We start from the raw sequence: 16,902 nt of genomic DNA on the forward strand, positions 1-16,902 counted from the left end.
TTTTTTATTATAGAATCATAGAACAGGTATTTGATTTTGGCGGGAAGGGTTTTGGAAGTTGCAGGGGGTAATGTTGTGTCTTAACACAAAGTACAGGGGGTAATAACAAAGGACAAATTAGTAATTTACCAGTGGGGGGTAATTGTGCGACTTAACAGGAATGTTGGGGGGTAAAATGTAAGGGTGATATAGTCATTTCAACTTAGAGTTAACAGATCTGTTAGCCACTTTGACGCCGGGGGGTAAACATGCGACATAAGAGCAAACAGTGGGGGGTAAAATTGCAATTATTTCCTTAGGGGGGGTTGACATACCAATGACCCCTAACCTCAAGGGGTAAAATTGCAGTTTACTCTAAGTATATTAACAAAGAAGAAGGAATGTAGCAACAAAAGTTGAAACCTAAAGGAGCCAAAGAGAAAAAAACATAAGGGACCAATAGGCAAAAAAAAATATTTAAAATAGTATTAAAATTCCTGTTCATGCGTCTTTGAAAATGTTATAGGGATAATTAATAATATACATATTATAAGCTTATAACGTTCTAAAATGGTTTTTTTAAGACTAACCGCCCCAAACTCCCGCCGCCGCCCCAAACTCCCGCCGCCGCCCCAAACTCCCCACCCCCCATACTCGTCGCCGCCCTAAGCCCGGCAACTTCGGCTCCCACCAGCCGAACTCGACGCCCCCACTTCCTCTCTCCTTCTCTCACATATACCTATACATACAAACTCCCCACCCCCCATGCCCGTCGCCGCCCTAAGCCCGGCAACTTCACATGCTTAGCGCTGGACACACACTAGTATTAATTAAAAACTAAAGTAAACTTGAGGGGTCCTTTTGCGAATACGAAATAATTTCATTTTACCCATCCCAACTTCCACTGTTGACCCTAAACCTAGAAAGTGGTGAGTTTCACTTTGGTGGAGATGAAACAAAGGTGGTTTCTCGGTGGAGATAAAACACTGAAGGGCACACTCATATCGCATAGATGAAACACTCAAAGGCGCACACATTCGCCATTTCCCAGTTTCCCTTTAATGTATCATCGATTTTCGGGGTCATCGGATTTCCCAGGGTCGTGTTCCCACCCCGGATTGAACTCCACCTGGGATTGTACTTCATCGAACACACCACGCACTCCACTCTGTCCTCCCTTAGGCTATAAGGAGTGGTGCTACTCCATCCTTGAGGATGGAGCTCCACGTAGGCGGCCACGTCACCCAAGTTGGAGGATGAACCGGCGAGGATGTAGCGGGGGAATGGAGGATGACCCGGTTGAAGAGAGAGATGGGGTTGAAGAGAGAGAGGAGCTCCATTTTTGTTGCGTCATGAACGGCGAGAACATGTCGTCGGTGCCACGTTGTGGCCATGCCGGACCACCCCGGAGTGGTGTTGTCGTCCCACTTGGAGCTCCAACTTTGATGCCGCCCCTATGCCGGGCACCACTCCTTATAGCCTTATATTTGAATAGATGTTGTGTGTCTACCAAAGTCGATGTTACTATACCCATGGTTGTAAAAATCCAGACTAGTCGCCGATTAATCACTAATCGGAGGTTCACCGATTAATGGCCGATTTATCTCTAGGCGGTCAATGGCGGTCCTATTCTGGCAAAATTTTGGCTAAACACTAGCCAAATTTCGACCAAACCTTATAAATTTCTTCCAAATACTTTAAAAAATGGTCAATGAGGGGTTAAAACATGTCTACTTTAAAAAAAACTACATATAAAAGTGTATATGTGTGTATATGTAACTAAAAATTACATATAAAAATCTCAATCTGATTAATCCCTGTTAATCCCGATTAATGCACTTGATTCAAGACGTGAAACATCAAAAACATAAAAGATAGAAAGATGTAGAAGATGAAACCCTTTATTATTGAATCATTCATCACAGATTACATAAACCGAAAGAGTATACATCATCTACAAGTTGGTTTAGATCACAAAGATCTAAACCTAGCTTTCTCTCACTAACACATAGTCACTTTCTCTTTCTCTCTAGAATATGCACACACTATTGGAATTCCTAGGGTTTGTGAGAGTTGCACAAAGTTTGTTTTTCTAATCTAACCCAGCAATGAACACTTCAAATTCCGTAAAGAAATGAAGTAAGTTCGATAAGTTAATAACAAACTGAACTTTGTAAAAGTACATCCACCATCTTGATCAAAAGTCTTCAACCCTTCATGTATGATCTCATCTCGTCACGAATCTTCATGAATCAATCTGTCGCAACCCCCGATCCCTAATTCCCGGAAACGGGCGGCCGCGAGCCAGTTTCGGTGGTATCCTGTTATTGTCTAATTTGGCAGCAGAAATTTTCATCAGGACCGTAGTTAGGAAATATTTTATCAGAGTAAAATACCACATTTCCATAACATTAAACACATGGGTAAAACCCAAGTTTTTCAGTACACATATCTTCATAGGGATACACCCTATTTTATTCTTAGGTAACTTTATTGCCACTTTTCCAAGCCTTCAGTGCTGTCCAGCAGGCTTCTATTTGGCTTTCACATTTTGTTACCTGAAACGCGTTTTAAAAACATTTGTCAGTGGGAAATACTGGTGAGTGAATCCCAGTTTAATCAAGTTTAAATAAAAACCATTGTACAGTATTGAGGGCGCATCCGCAATTACATTTGTTTCCAAGTTATATCAATTACCACCACACGGTACTGTCGTTCCGACTTATGGTCATGTTACTCCTTTACCAGGTGGTAACAAATTTTGTATACAAAACCCCAAATTTACCTACTATAATTGTATTCTTACAAATACTCAATAACTGCTATTCGCATGGAAAAATATTTAAGGTTTTGTAAAAACAGTTCACAAAATAGGTTTACAAAAAGAGGATAAACTCACATTGTTGTCTTAGATTATCCGTAAGGGTTTCCTGATGATAATCTATAAATTACACAAATGCACGCGTGTTAGTATAATAACCCATTTTAACATTAGTAATACCCTCCCCGAGACGGCATTCCAACGACTACGTCGGGTAGAACCACGACAGCCGTTACGGAACACTAGATCAATCGGGCAGAGTATCTAATATGTCTCCAGGGGTTATGATACTTACATCGTAGCAGAACCTCGCTAATTAGGGGGGGTATAATACCCGTGTATAAAACCTACTATTCAGAAATTGAGATTGAGAAAGAAATTTTGAACGAATTCGAATGAAATCCGATGGCCTGCTTATATAGTTGTTGAGTCTGGTCTTCTCGCGGCCCGCGTAACACAAGCACAGGGCCTACGCGGCCCGCGTCAAACCCCGGTCAAAGCGTAGCCCATCCGGATCAGCTAGTAGGCTCGACATGTGTTGGGCCACGTGGCGGCCCAGGGTTGCGCCACTTTTTACCCTGTCGCGGCCCGCGTAAGGTTGAGGTGTGGCTTACGCGGCCCGCCTCAACTTAAAATTTTGATTTTTATTTTATTTTTAATGGCATAATGGATTTTGGGCTCGGTTTTCACATACAGGGTGAATTTTAGGACATATTGGGATATTTTAAATATTTTTAGGGTGTCGGAAAAAATTACGAGGGTGTCGGTTTTCTTGAGGATTGTTATACAATATCCTATCTTCTCGAATCCATTGAATCCGTGATGGCTTTCATCTCCGGTCTTCACCTCAAATCAAGAAGCACCACATTATTTCGAGAACAGACTAGCAACCGTCTTGGAAGAGGGACCAAGAAACCAATCTTCTCTACTCTAAACAGCAACTTAATAAGGCTCAATCTTTAACTAGCCGTCACCCGAGAAATCAACTTCATCACATCAATACTCGATTAAAAACACAAACACACGTGACAAAACTCCATCACACACGAGCCTGTTTACGCACAAGCTTTAGATTTACGAAGAAAATAGGAAATTTTTACTCACCCTATTTCTTTGTAAACTGTCAACTCCAAGCCACATCACCTTCGTATCTCTTCGAATGCCTGAAAAAAAGTCCCAAATTGTTCGAAACAAGAGCACACGATCACAAGGATCGTCTGGTACTCGCACGCTAATAACACTAAGTTTGATCAAGAATCAACAACCAAAACTAGATGAGGAACATCCTATTTATAAGTACATAGGATGCCCTAATACAATAGGCCAAGCCCTAACCCAATCGGCCCTTAAACCACCAACCAAGCCCACTATTCTATATTAGCCCAAACTAAACAAGTAAAGCAAGACAAACGTAAACCTACACTAGTTTATGCCCTTACACCGTCTCATGAAAACGAACATGTCTAGACGTATATGTACGAGAAGTATCAGGGTCATATTAGAGATAACCAAGATGATCAAAAGCATAACCAACAAAGATACAAGGAGCATATTTGGGTGAAAGTTTATCCATCCGATTATCAAAAAAAACGGATAACACAAACACCCAAATGTGTGAAGAATAGAATAATCTGGACGAACACCAAATAAAATCTCGTAGGGAGAAGAGCGATGAAGAACCGGTGATGGTAATCGGTTGATAAGAAAAGCAGCATATGCATCATACGATAATTTCTTTGGTAATCGAGCATGAAACAATAAGGCTCGAGCTACCTCAGAAAGATGGTGACTTTTCTGCTCAACAACCCCAGTCTGTTGAGGAGTATAGGGACATGAGATTCTGTAAGCAATACCAAAATCTAAAAGAAATTGAGACACAGAACCATAAATGAGCTCAGAAGCACCATAGTATTGAAGATGTTTCATGGTACAAGAGAAAAGGTTCTCAACTCGTGGTTAGAAATGCTGAAAGTAATCAACCGCTTGAGAACGATAAGTCAAATGATACAACCATTTAAATCGACTAAAATCATCAATAAAACTGATGAAATATCTATAACCATATCTAGACATAGTTAAGGAAGCACCCTAAATATCACAATGTATAATATGTAAAGGCATAGTCGAATGTGATACAATAGATATAAAAGGTAATCTGGTTGATTTAGAAATACTACAAGAAGTACAATGGTTATTTGTGGTTTTATTTTTCAAATGTAAAATGAACAACGAGACAACACATCATCAGAAGGATGTCCCAGCCGAGAGTGCCAAGTCTCTCGAGAGACGGATGCAACAACAGACAGGGAGTATAGCTGATGTGCACTAGTACACGTGTGGTGAAGCAGTTAACGTGTAACTACACGAATAGTAAGTCCATGTGATTAGAAAAATAGTAGTCACAGGGGGGTTTTCCCATATTTATTGGGTTTCCTTCTGAATTGATGTATAGGCATTATTGTCTAGTAAAGATGGATATGACCGGATGGCTCCGCTGATGGCACGATAATACTTCAGTGATCCGTCAGTGATTCAAATTTGCCGTTAAAAAAATAATAAAAAAAGACAGTAGTCACGTTTTTTCTTTGTTTGATATTCTTTTGTTTTGGATTAAGAAAAGTTCGGTTTTGGGTCAAGGTATAATAACCTTATTGGTTGACGTCATTGAATTTTAAGGGAAACAGCCATTATATGTAACGATTAATATTTTCAAGGTTGATGAAAAATGACTATCCAAATAAGAAGGTAGTCAAATTTATAATTTTCCATGTAATATGTTAAACTAAAACATAACAATACTATTAAAAAGAAGTGACATTGTTTTATAATTTTCTTTTAATGCATTTAACTTAATACAATTTAAGAAAATTTATGAGGAGTTGTGTTGATTCTCACCATCATCCGAATCTATTCCTAGATCATCAAAGAAGACGTTAAGGTACCACGGACATTTCTCATTCCAATCCCCTCTAGTGGCTCGGGCTCGCCACTTTTGATCAGCGATCATCTCCGGAGACAATCCCCATTCTTGCATCTCTTCTTCGGAATGATAAACAGCCAAACTATATTCGCCGCCATCTCCTAGTTGTAGAACTCGAAACTCGCAGTTGTCGAAATTGTTCAAACGCTCAAACTGTTCAACAGTCCATTTGAACCATTTCATTAGAAATACACGTGAAGCTAACCCATGTGACACTATTATAAGATTTAGATCATCAGCTGGATCATGGTTAAGCCTGTTCATGTCTATATCGCGCCATAATGATTCAAGAAAACCTGCAAATAATAGTTTATGTTTAATAATGGAAGATCATTGTAAACCAGAGGAATAAATTAGAGTTAACTGTCATTTTCATCCTTATGGTTTGTTCAAGCCAAATTTGAGATTTGTATTATTTTTGTCCCTAACATTCTTGAAACATGACAGTTTAATCCAAAAAGTTAACGATCGTTAACTTTGACTGTTAAATGAGGGTAAAAAAGTAATTTTCCATTTTTATTATCTTTTTCTATTTTTACACCTCTTAAAAACGATAAATATACAAATAAAACAAAGTAGAAAAAAATGAAAATACCTTTTTACTCCTAATTTATCAGTCAAGGTTAACGACCGTTAACTTTTTGGATTAAACTGTCATGTTTCAATAATGTCAGGGACGGAAATGGTACAAATTTGAAATTTGATCTGAACTGCCATCATTGGACAGACCACAAGGACGAAAATGGCACTTAACTAAATAAATTACGAACGGAAACATTTTTCCATGTTCGGTGGATAATTCGCCGTTGAAGGCCTGTCGAAAACTTAGTGTGGGCAATAGTTCATGGACTGATATTTAGCGATGTATCACCGACAGAACATTGACGTGTTATAAAGAAAATAAAAAAAATCCCAGACATGTCTTCTTACGAGAGATTTTTGTTTTTGTTTTTGTTTTTGTTTTTGTGAATCTGTAAGATTCAGTGGTAATTCTTCGTTAATCACCGAGAGATTTTTCCATGGTAATATAATTTTTCTTTTGCTTTTTCTAGAAATTCATAAGATCAGTCTCTAATCCCTCACACCTTTTCAGGCAACCCGATCTGACCCGAATCAGACCAAAAAAAATATTATATAGCGATAAACAAACGACCTTAAAGATTAGTAAATTCTAAATCCGTCACTGCAAGGTTGATTTTGTTAAAAACTTGAAATTAACTACGATCAAGCAAGCAAACGAAACGTGTCGCTTACTCGAAACACGATCGTAGACATCTGCAGCCGATTCACCCTCAGGAAACCGGTAGAAAAACCTACCAAACCTCTCTCTAGTCTCCTTAACAATCTTCATCCTTTCAGCAACCTGAAAATTCCCAAAATCCTGTTCCCTGATCCTACATTCCTCTCTAACCCCGATCACGGTGTTCTTCGGGAACGATCTTACGATTCCCATAAGACTGGACCGCGATCGTTCGTAAGGCGATACATAAAAGAAGACTTTCCAATTCGGGGTGGCACCTGAGCTGGAGATAACAGTTCTGATCTGGGTTCCAGCTTGGTTGGCTTGGGCGATTCCTTGAGGGGTAAGTGGGATCTTGTAGTCGGGGGTGGTGGAATAAGCAGAACCATCGATGTTACCTTCACTTTCCCCATGGCGGACCAGGATTATTCTTTTTGGAAGGAGTTTGGTTTGGTCTGTTGTTATTGTTGTTACTCCTTGTTTCATCATTTTCTGATCTCGATGGGATCGAAGTTTGGAATGAAATTATGAAGGAACAGTTTGTGCGGATCACGAAAAACACGGTTGGATTTTTATATCATAATGAAGGTTTTATTATTTGTTTTTGTTGTTTGGTGTTTTGATGAAAAATATCCATTAAACTTACGGAAAAATACCGAATGGAATTTAGCAAAAGAGGCTGGTTATTGTACAATAGGAGTTACTGTACGTTGCGTACGAGATTGTTTTTCAACGTGCGAGTTTTTGCTTCAACGTGCGATTTCTGATATAATACAACATGCGAAATTGTTTACCACTACATGCGATTTTATGTTTAGTTTAATACTCATTGTGTTTTACCTTACCATTGTGTAATACGCAACTGGGTTTTCAATTTTTTTTTAACTATAACAATAGGGTACTCATATTAAACATAAAAAGACGTTTGATTTTATGGTATATTTTTTTAAAAAACAAATTATATATAAAATTGTTTTCTTATTTAATGAAATTTGTTTTCCTAATTAATTTCTTCCTTATTTGTTTTGATTTCATCCGTTTCCCAGATATTCAAATGGTCAACTAAGTGGATTAGGGTATAAAATATAGAGTTAAATGTAATTTTAGTTCACGTGGTTTGTGTCATTTTGTCAATTTAGTCTAAAGGTTTAAAACATTGTCAGTTTAGTTCAAATAGTTTCAAACGTTGCCATTTTAGTCCACTGGGTTAACTCTATCCATTTTTTCTATTAACTAGAATGTCAATTCGGTCATTTTATATGTAATTATGTTAACTAGAAGAGCAATTCAGACATATAAAATGCCCAAATTGTTCTTCTAGTTAACAGAAAAAATGAATAGAGTTAATCCAGTGGACTAAAATGGCAACGTTTGACACTATTTAACCTAAAATGGCAACGTTTCAAACCTTTGTACTAAACTCGCAAAATGACCCAAACCACAGGAACTAAAATCACATTTGACTCTAAAATATATAATGGAAAAGGGTAAAATTGGGATTAAGTTAAAGTTTAATGCAGATGGCTTTATATGATATATGTAGTTTTGTTGGGTATATATGAAATTTATCAAGTTTATAAGGGTAGGGGAGGTTCATTTGAGAAGACTCTTTCTATAAGAAGAAAAATAAATTAATTTAGGCCCTATATTTTTTTAATCAATGGTTGTGAATGAAGTTATAATTTTTATCTACTTTTAATTAATACTTTAATTAATAAGGGTAGGATAGACATTTTGATGTAGAATATTAATAAATATTATAAAGAGTTACTAAATCTTATTAATGCCACCATAATTTCCTCCTTCATCACCATTAATACACTAATTTTATTAGAAATGACAAAACTATTTAAAAGTGTTGTGTACTATACATATTTTATTATGAGTCGCAAAATTATTTAAAAATGTTGGGATCCTACACATTTTGTACATTACACCAAAACATTGTCTTTATAGCGTAGGAAACATTGTTTTTATGGTGTATGAGACGTTGAATATGTAGGATCATGTGCATGATTGTTTTTATCGTGTAAGGTGCAAAACTATTTTATAGGATAACTCCTTAAATAATTAAGGTTCATTAATTTGAATAACATAAATAAATGATAGACTCATTAAATGATTTGTTCAAATTACCTTTGTACCCTTTATTCTTTTTATTCTTAATTTGTAATTTATTTTCATTTGAATTCTCCACTACAAGGGTATATACAAAATTAATCCATTATATAATTAGTCTCTTATGTGTAACATGATTTAAAGTCAAAAGTCAAAACACAAAAGTATAAATATTTGAAACATAATCTAATCAGAGCCATAAAATCTAATCATAACCATTTCAGTTCTTTTCAAAATCTGATCTAACCCGTCCATTTTGCCACGTTGAAGGGAAATAATCTCCACTTGATTCGAAGTTTGGACTTTTAGTGTCGGGTTATTAAAAAAAACAATTTTGTGGCTTTTTTTCTTAATTTTGGCCTGAAAATAGAGTAAAATGTTATTGTCGTCCCTAAAGTTTGGTCACTTTTACGATTTTCATCTAAAAATGTTTGTTTTTTTCGTATCTGAATCTAAAGGGATTAAAATCTTGTCATTTTCATTCAATTCGTTAAGTTCACTTATTTTTCTCAGATAAGTCTGAGATATTTTCGTTTTTTTTTTTAAGTTAAAGGACAATTAGGTAGCTTTTGGGCTCTCAAGTCAACATACGGGAACTTTCCCCAGCCTATTATTTTTCACATGGGACTAGATTGGCATGACCTATTATTTTAAGTCCACAATCATACACTAAAATTTACAAATGAAGTATTCCAACTTCTTATTTTACAATGAAGGGTTCTCTTCTTTTCTCAAACTATTAGCTACGAAAGATTGAAGCAAGTGGTGAAAAGACAGAGATGTAGATATGTACTCTAAAGTCGTGTCGATGACGTTTGGTATTGTTACGTTTATAGTCTGTAAGTGTTATATTAGGGTGTAGATTTTCTATATGTGCAGTGTTATCGTGTATTATGACGTAGTATGTCTCTACTTGTCATATTGTTCCGTATTATGGTGCATTATGTCTATACGGTATCGTATATTGCTCGTTACTTTACGTGTTGTATCCATTAAACAAACAAAAAACACTTTAAATACATTATACAAACAAATACCTTTAAAATTACAAATTAACCTATACGATACATATACGGGATCTTTACTACACCTATATATGCTCATACCAGACCTATACCTCACATATACTATACGACATTTTACATAGTATTTCTTTAAAAAAAATAAATATTTTTTAGAAAACTTTGTTAAAACCATAAACAAATGTATAAAAAATTTGTAAAAAAAAAAAAAAAAAAAAAAAACTCAACCAATACAACCCGTATAGACCTATACGACCCGTATAGGTCTAGTCAAATAGACAAAATCTAATACATCAGTCTTTATTAGAAATAGAAAAATCAATACGACCCGTATAGGCCTATACGACACATATTAAAGGTGCTAATTTAAGGATTCAGATGTGCCTACGACCCTTTACGTAATTGCACTTCTGTGGGGCTCCTACGATTTTTTAATCGTTTCATCGACTCTCATAACATAATAACCAATTATATTAAGCGTGATTGCTCTTGGACTGAGTGTTTACGGGAATTCAGCTGAAGCAGTTTAAGAGATGGGCATTAGACTGTGGGGTATGGTGGGGCTTGGGTTGGGACATTTGTTGACACGTGGAATTAGGGTTGTAAACGAACCGAACGTTCAGCGAACAGTTCATGAACCGTTCGACGGGAAGTTCGTTTATGTTCGTTCGTTTGTTTAATAAATGAACGAACATGAATAAGAAATTCTGTTCGATTAGTTAAATGAACGAACATGAATAGAGGTCTCGTTCGTTCGATTGTGTTCGTGAATGTTCAGTAAGGTGTTCGTGAACGTGTTCGTGAACATGTTCATGAACATTCATTGATTTGTGTTCGTTTATGTTCGTATGTTTGTGTTTTAATTGAAAATCTTTGTACTTTTTTATATTTTATTTGTACGTTTTATATTATTAAACTTTTATTTATTTTATTACCCTAACAATTAAACTAGGAAACCCATTTTCTCATTGTTTATGCATCATTTCTCTTTCATTTCTCATTATTTACATCGGCGAATACAATCGACCTCAGTTCCACATAAGGGATTCAAGTTCGAGTGCTACTCTCTGGGCCATCTATTTTTATCCTTCGTCGCGTTCGCCAAATTTATTTGTGTTTGTTTGTGTTCGTGAACCGTTCGCGAACACGCTCATTTCCTGAATGAACGAACACGAACATAAAATCTCGTTCGATAAGTGTTCATGAACCGTTCGTGAACACATTTATTTCCTTAACGAACGAACACGAACAAGGCCTTGTTCGTGTTCGTTCGGTTCGTTTACAACCCTACGTGGAATGGGAGGCCCCCCCCCCCTCCCGCCTGGTTACGTGTCCGCGGGGTATGGCGGGGTGTGGGTTGGGCGCACCGCGTGGCAGCAGAATATTAAAAAAAATACAAAAAATTTATAAAAAATCACAACATTTATAAAAAAAAAAAAAAAAAAAAAAAAAAAAAAAACCTACAACTTCATTAAAATTTTAAAAATTACATAATCCTAAAAATTACATAATTTCTAAAAATTACAAATTACAAACCTAGAGCGTTAAATAAATTTCAAAAAGGTCGATCTTGTCAAACGCCTTTCGCTCCTTGCCTCGAAACTCTATGTTCGCCACCGCCACCCGGTCCTCATGGCTTAACTCACCGCTCGGAACGGCTTCGTAGTAAGACTTGAAACGTTCGAGCTTGGGCCGTAGCTCGCGCCATTTATGTTGGCACGCATTGAGGTTGTGGCGGGTGAGCGAATGGGAGGTAGCCAGCTGGCATGGCCATACCGCCCCACGTCCGGCTTGAAAGCCAAGCCCCAAAAGGCCACACCTAAACCCAAACCCACCCAGGATGGTGGCTTGGGTGTTTTCTCCCAACCCAAGCCCCATACCCCATGTCCTTAAACCGATACCGTACCTATCATGTTTAGTATCGGTAACAATTTTTTCCAATTTCCGGTACAATACCAATATATTCAATATGCTCATCTCTACTCAGTTTCACTGGTGATAGTGATGACTGAAAACAAGATTGTTTTTTCAAGAAATAAGTTATCCCACGTTGGCAACCAAAAACAATGTTTTTTTTTCTAGAAATGAGTTATCCATATAACACTTCAATTTCAGAATCAAAATATAAGCATAAACACGATAGCATAAAAACTTCTAGCCAAAATTGTTTATATTGCTGAAACCCGATTAGGCATAACCATCATAACAACTTCAAATGCCAAAGTGAACATCATTTTTACAAAATACTGTAAGCAAAATGCAGACAAAATAAAGTTGATTACGAAACAGAAAAATCTGTCTCTAAAACTCCTGAGAAGCAGAACCAATATCTCCTTTATCCTTGCCAACCTTATGTGGTAGCAAAGTCTGATGAATGTTGGGTAAAACACCACCGTTTGCAATCGTCACCGAACCCAACAACTTGCTCAGTTCTTCATCATTCCTTACCGCTAATTGTATGTGCCTTGGAACTATTCTGCTTTTCTTGTTATCCCTTGCAGCATTTCCCGCTAACTCCAAAACCTATTGCCAATACATGTTGTAAGTTTTGAGCAAATGTCATCAAATACAAGAATCCAAATGAAAACAAAACACTTTTGTAGGATAAAAAAAGAAATTGCAATTTATAAACCATAAAAAACTGGAGAGGCTTTGAAAGTATGATTTAAAGGAAGATAATAATGACCCAATACCAAAAAAAATATCCCCAAATCGAATGAAAGTTATGTAAAAAACATATAAAGTGAAACGGAATTCAAAATCACTAAAAGATTTCAAACTTTATACAAAATTCCTAAATCAAAAAAAATTGAACTGACTTTTTACAAATGATTTGGGATAACGCCATCAAATTTTTTTTTATTCAATGGTTAAAAAACAAATTTCAAAGATTAAACGGATTTCAAGATCCCTAAACTTGAACCAATTTTCAACAAATTGTTTGCAAAATAGTAATCAAATAAATTAAAATAAACCCAATAAATTGAACAAAACAAAGAAAATTGAAAACCAAATAGTACCTCAGCGGCAAGGTATTCGAGGACCGCCGACAGATAAACAGGGGCTCCGGCACCGACACGCTCCGCATACTTTCCGGCTTTGAGGAATCTAGCAATCCTGCCGACGGGGAACTGGAGTCCGGCTTTGGAAGATCGGGAGACTGATTTCGTGGCCTTGGACTTGCCTCTGCCGCCTTTCTTAGAATCGGTATCGCCTTTGGAACTCATTTTGTTGAATGTGATGGATCTTGATGATGAATGATAAACCCTAGTTGGAAGAGAATGTGATTTGGGATTGACGGTGTAAGAGGGTAGTTATGAATTTATAGTGGGAACCGTTTGTTTCTATTGGTTGAGAAAAAGTTAACGTGGATCGCCAGCGTGGCATCATTGTTTTGTTTTTTTTTTTATTTTCGTTTCCCTCTTATTCGTCATTTTGGCGGGAGATTCGTGGTTTTTTTTTTTTTTTTTTTTTTGGTGTACGTGACGATTTTTATTCATGAAATATTTTTAGTTGAAAGAAATTGTGGTTTTAGATTTTTGTGATTTTACATTCAGAATAGAAGACTAATACACTTAGAAATTGTGGTTTTAGATTTAGTTAGTGCCTTCTTGTTTAAGTCATGGGTTGCTAATAAAGAGATAATGCAACACGTATTACTGTATTAACTCAATTCAACTTTAGCTGTATTTAAATTGCACTTTGACATTCGTTGATTTGTATTAGATCAATCGGACAAGGTATTGTACTAGTGATCGGGGTTAACACACTTTCTACGGAGCAGAGTTTCGAGGTTTAGGGTTTCGAGAATAATATAATAAAAAGAGATAGCGACAGAAAGTGATTGAGACTAAGCAGATTGAAATGTCCATGAATTGCTCCATTTATAGTAGAAATTTGAGGCCGCCGTGTCACGCGACCGGCTTCGCCTGTCATCGTTGCGTCGCGCTACGAGGTAAACTATGACTTGGGTGGCATGAGTCACCCCTATAGGTCTGTCACGTGGCTGCCACATGTCTTCAGGCAAAAAAAGAAGCGTCGCGTCACGCGGCCGTCTTTATCATCACCATAGGTCTGTCACGTGGCTGCCACATGTCACGTAGGGTTTTCTCATTTTCGTGGTGGTTCTTGTCGCACGAGTTCGGGGTTTCGATTATGACTTGTTATGGGGCCTTTTAAGGGTTGTTACAAGTGGTGCCCACCATTAACCCCCTCTATTTCCTCTTCCCTCTCTGGTGACTACTCACCGCTTACACTCAATCAACACACTTACCCAAGTGTTGGTGGCGGTGTTACCGCGAGGTAAACTAACTCAACCACCCCATTCCATGTCACACCCCAACATGTTTAACTTAACAATACCCCAAGTTTCGTGGGCGGTGCGTTAATCCTATAGCGCTATAAGTGTTAAAGTAAGCTAGCAAAGTTAATGAAGCATATAATCGACACAGATAGTTTACATTAGCATACAAGTCTAAAACAAGCATCATATAGTTTCATGTTAAGCATGGATAGAGTTTAAAATAGTTTCATGTGATGTGTAATTTAGTAATCATACATGTTGCACCCAAAAGTGATAAAAGGAAAACGGGATCGAGTATACTCACGGCTTTGCAAGCTTTCCTACTTGAAATCCCACGAGTGATGTTGGTTGATGGATTAGTTTGGAGCACCTTGTCCTTCTACACGAAGAAAACATAGGTGTGTGAGTTTGGGGAATCAGAAGATTATAAATTCGGAATTTAAATAACATGAAAATAAACATAAGAAAATAAGCATCTAACACCTATGACACTTGTTCTTGACACTATGAAACTCCAAAAGAGTTAAATGTTTTCATGGAACAAGGTTCCATTAGAGTCGTGACAAGTTGTCAAGGCCTACGATGATATAATCTACTAGCTTGACGAATGTCCATTAGTTCATCACCAAGATTTCGATTATTTGAATGTTACATAAGTATTACATAGTGTATATTATATCATATATGTCAAGCATGAGGTACCCCCATTTAGGAACCTCTTTAGAATTCATATAAATCATGTATGAGGTAGGAAGAACAAAGCTCCCATTTAGGTACCTCCATTGTTCACCACTAGCCTTGTTGTCATAAACAACAAGGAGGGTCATGAACTTACAAGTATTAATGAAACAATAACAACTAATCTATGGAAAAACATCAAGTAGTGAGTGGATTTATATGAAGGATAGCCCTAAGCTAGTCCAAGTATCACACATTCATCAAGCTTCAAGCTTGAACACTACTTGTGGGTAAAACCCTAACTAAAAAGAATGTTTGTGAGGTTTTAACCTCTGATTTAACATGTCTCAGCCTTGTTTTTAAGCCCAACTAACCATTCAATTGATTATGAGCATCAGGACATAGGTTTGAAATGAGATAAACTCAAGTTTAGCTAAGTTTAACAAAGTTTGAGTGAAAACAGAAAGTAACAGACCACTTTGGAGCCTTTTCGGTGACATTCCAAAGCTTGGTTTTCCATGGAAAACCCGTGGAAATGTTCCTAAGGTTGTTCCAAGCAAGTGGGAAAAAGAATGGATGAAAAAAACTAAGTATTGAGTGAGTTATGCTCACTTTAGTGAAGTGTGATGATTCTGCTCGAACTTCTGATTAACAACAGATTGGAAGCTGATTTGAGAGTGTTGTGGATGATTTGCAAAGTGTAAAATGCTTGGAAAGCACTTGGGTTTTATAGGGGAGGATTAGGGTTGGGTTTGGTGAGTTATTAAATGCTAGAACATTTTAAAAATCAAACCAAACACAAAACAACGCCAAAATCCGCGTCTGATCGAAGTGTGGCGGACTGGGCCACTCTCGCGGGCCACGTAAGCCCAGGCCCAAATGGGTCGCGAGCCGCTACTAAGGGGGTGTTTGGGATTGCTTATTTTCCAAACACGAAAACGATTACTACAAGCCAATTTCTCAAACACTAAGGGGGTGTTTGGGATTGCTTATTTTAGTGACTTATTAGCTTATTTATGGGGTCAGAGTGATTACGGGGAGTGGGATTGGGGACCGAGTTTGCCGCTGGGGGAATGATCGCCGACCTCTTTTCGGTGAGTGGGGACTTGCAATTTCGGTGTATAGTCACCGAACCGGTAAAGAAGAGGAGAGGTGGGAGAGAGAGGGTGAATGGTGGGTCCCAACCCCTATCAACCAATCATAATTTTTTCAATTTTTTTTTTACCACTCTCCGGGTGTTTGAACCATTCCTAGTGTCTGAGTAGAAATGGGATGGAGGGGGGGGGGGAGTTGACATGACATGAGATGATTTGTTAGACGGTAACTCAAACACCCTAAAGTGTTTGAATGATACCCTCCACCCTTACTTTTTAAAAAGTTAAAAGGTGTTTGACATGAGATTATTATGTGAGAGAAAAAGTCGATAAGTTACTCTATTATGAGTTATTAACTCTTAGAAAAAATCATAAGTTATTTAGTCCCCAACCATGTAATTTTTTATCTTTAGGGTATACGGTGTGGTAGTTGGCAAAGGGTGGCAAACGGGTTTGCCGATCGGTAAACACCGCCGCCGACCCGATGCCGACGCGGCAAGGCAACACGATCGGGGACAGCATGCCGATTCGGGAAGAAGATGATTGAGAGAGAGAGGGTATTGTGGGTGGGGTCCATTCCTATCTCAACCAATCACACATTTTTCCTTTTTAAAAAAAAATAGTTTACCACTTCATCAATTGTCTAAACCATTGCCAACACTTTTCA

At 37.4% G+C, this 16,902-nt stretch overlaps 2 protein-coding genes across 2 annotated transcripts; both read right to left on the reverse strand.

The window, feature by feature from the left end:
* Positions 1-5,575: 5,575 nt before the first annotated feature.
* On the reverse strand, positions 5,576-7,624 carry LOC110878724 (phosphoglycerate mutase-like protein AT74). Its single transcript, XM_022127079.2, has 2 exons — positions 7,035-7,624; positions 5,576-6,076 (listed from the first exon to the last, which is right to left on the reverse strand). Exons 1-2 carry the CDS (start codon positions 7,507-7,509, stop codon positions 5,670-5,672), a joined length of 882 nt encoding a protein of 293 aa, XP_021982771.1. The 5' UTR covers positions 7,510-7,624; the 3' UTR covers positions 5,576-5,669.
* Positions 7,625-12,300: 4,676 nt separating this feature from the next.
* LOC110878723 (probable histone H2AXb) lies at positions 12,301-13,465 on the reverse strand. Its single transcript, XM_022127078.2, has 2 exons — positions 13,181-13,465; positions 12,301-12,683 (listed from the first exon to the last, which is right to left on the reverse strand). Exons 1-2 carry the CDS (start codon positions 13,385-13,387, stop codon positions 12,462-12,464), a joined length of 429 nt encoding a protein of 142 aa, XP_021982770.1. The 5' UTR covers positions 13,388-13,465; the 3' UTR covers positions 12,301-12,461.
* Positions 13,466-16,902: the final 3,437 nt, after the last annotated feature.

This window comes from Helianthus annuus, chromosome 9 (genome assembly GCF_002127325.2).
Source record: "Helianthus annuus cultivar XRQ/B chromosome 9, HanXRQr2.0-SUNRISE, whole genome shotgun sequence".
NCBI classification, from domain to species: domain Eukaryota; kingdom Viridiplantae; phylum Streptophyta; class Magnoliopsida; order Asterales; family Asteraceae; genus Helianthus; species Helianthus annuus.

Excerpts from the sequence above, each read along its gene's own strand:
- LOC110878724 (XM_022127079.2), bottom strand. The coding sequence starts at position 7,509 with ATGATGAAACAAGGAGTAACAACAATAACAACAGACCAAACCAAACTC. Across the intron at positions 6,077-7,034 it reads TGTCTACGATCGTGTTTCGA|GTTTTCTTGAATCATTATGG; the intron begins GTAAGCGACACG and ends TATTATTTGCAG.
- LOC110878723 (XM_022127078.2), bottom strand. The coding sequence starts at position 13,387 with ATGAGTTCCAAAGGCGATACCGATTCTAAGAAAGGCGGCAGAGGCAAG. Across the intron at positions 12,684-13,180 it reads TCGAATACCTTGCCGCTGAG|GTTTTGGAGTTAGCGGGAAA; the intron begins GTACTATTTGGT and ends TATTGGCAATAG.